This window comes from Rhinopithecus bieti, unplaced genomic scaffold, assembly GCF_001698545.2.
Source record: "Rhinopithecus bieti isolate Rb0 unplaced genomic scaffold, ASM169854v2 repeat_38971, whole genome shotgun sequence".
NCBI classification, from domain to species: domain Eukaryota; kingdom Metazoa; phylum Chordata; class Mammalia; order Primates; family Cercopithecidae; genus Rhinopithecus; species Rhinopithecus bieti.
In genome coordinates this window covers 1-763 of record NW_016841664.1, presented here as the reverse complement: position 1 = coordinate 763, position 763 = coordinate 1, and the positions used below count along the sequence as shown (strand labels likewise).

Sequence of the window (763 nt, the reverse complement as noted above, 5' to 3'; positions counted from 1 at the left end):
TCTCCTGATCCTGCTGTGGACGTGGCCTTTCCACACCCCCGTGGCTCTGTCCCGCTGTTCAGAGATGGTGCCTGGCACGGCCGACTGCCATATTACTGCCGACCGCAAGGTGTACCCACAGGCAGACGCGGTCATCGTGCACCACTGGGATATCATGTCCAATCCTAAGTCACGTCTCCCACTTTCCCCGAGGCGGCAGGGGCAGCGCTGGATCTGGTTCAGCATGGAGTCCCCAAGCCACTGCTGGCACCTGCAAGCCCTGGACGGATACTTCAATCTCACCATGTCCTACCGCAGCGACTCCGACATCTTCACGCCCTACGGCTGGCTGGAGCCGTGGTCCGGCCAGCCTGCCCACCCACCGCTCAACCTCTCGGCCAAGACCGAGCTGGTGGCCTGGGCGGTGTCCAACTGGAATCCGGACTCGACCAGGGTGCGCTACTACCAGAGCCTGCAGGCCCATCTCAAGGTGGATGTGTACGGAAAATCCCACAAGCCCCTGCCCAGGGGACCATGATGGAGACGCTGTCCCGGTACAAGTTCTACCTGGCCTTCGAGAACTCCTTGCACCCTGACTACATCACCGAGAAGCTGTGGAGGAACGCCCTGGAGGCCTGGGCCGTGCCCGTGGTGCTGGGCCCCAGCAGGAGCAACTATGAGAGGTTCCTGCCGCCCGACGCCTTCATCCACGTGGACGACTTCCAGAGCCCCAAGGACCTGGCCCGATACCTGCAGGAGCTGGACAAGGACCACGCCCGCTACC

General features: G+C 62.9%; 1 protein-coding gene across 1 annotated transcript; it reads left to right on the top strand.

The window, feature by feature from the left end:
* Positions 1-4: 4 nt before the first annotated feature.
* On the top strand, positions 5-757 carry LOC108525003 (galactoside 3(4)-L-fucosyltransferase-like; the record flags this gene model as incomplete). Its single annotated transcript, XM_017866064.1, is given in 2 exon segments — positions 5-503; positions 506-757. Coding segments are annotated over 2 exon segments (751 nt in total), but the record flags the coding sequence as incomplete, so codon positions are not given.
* Between the last annotated feature and the right edge of the window lie 6 nt (positions 758-763).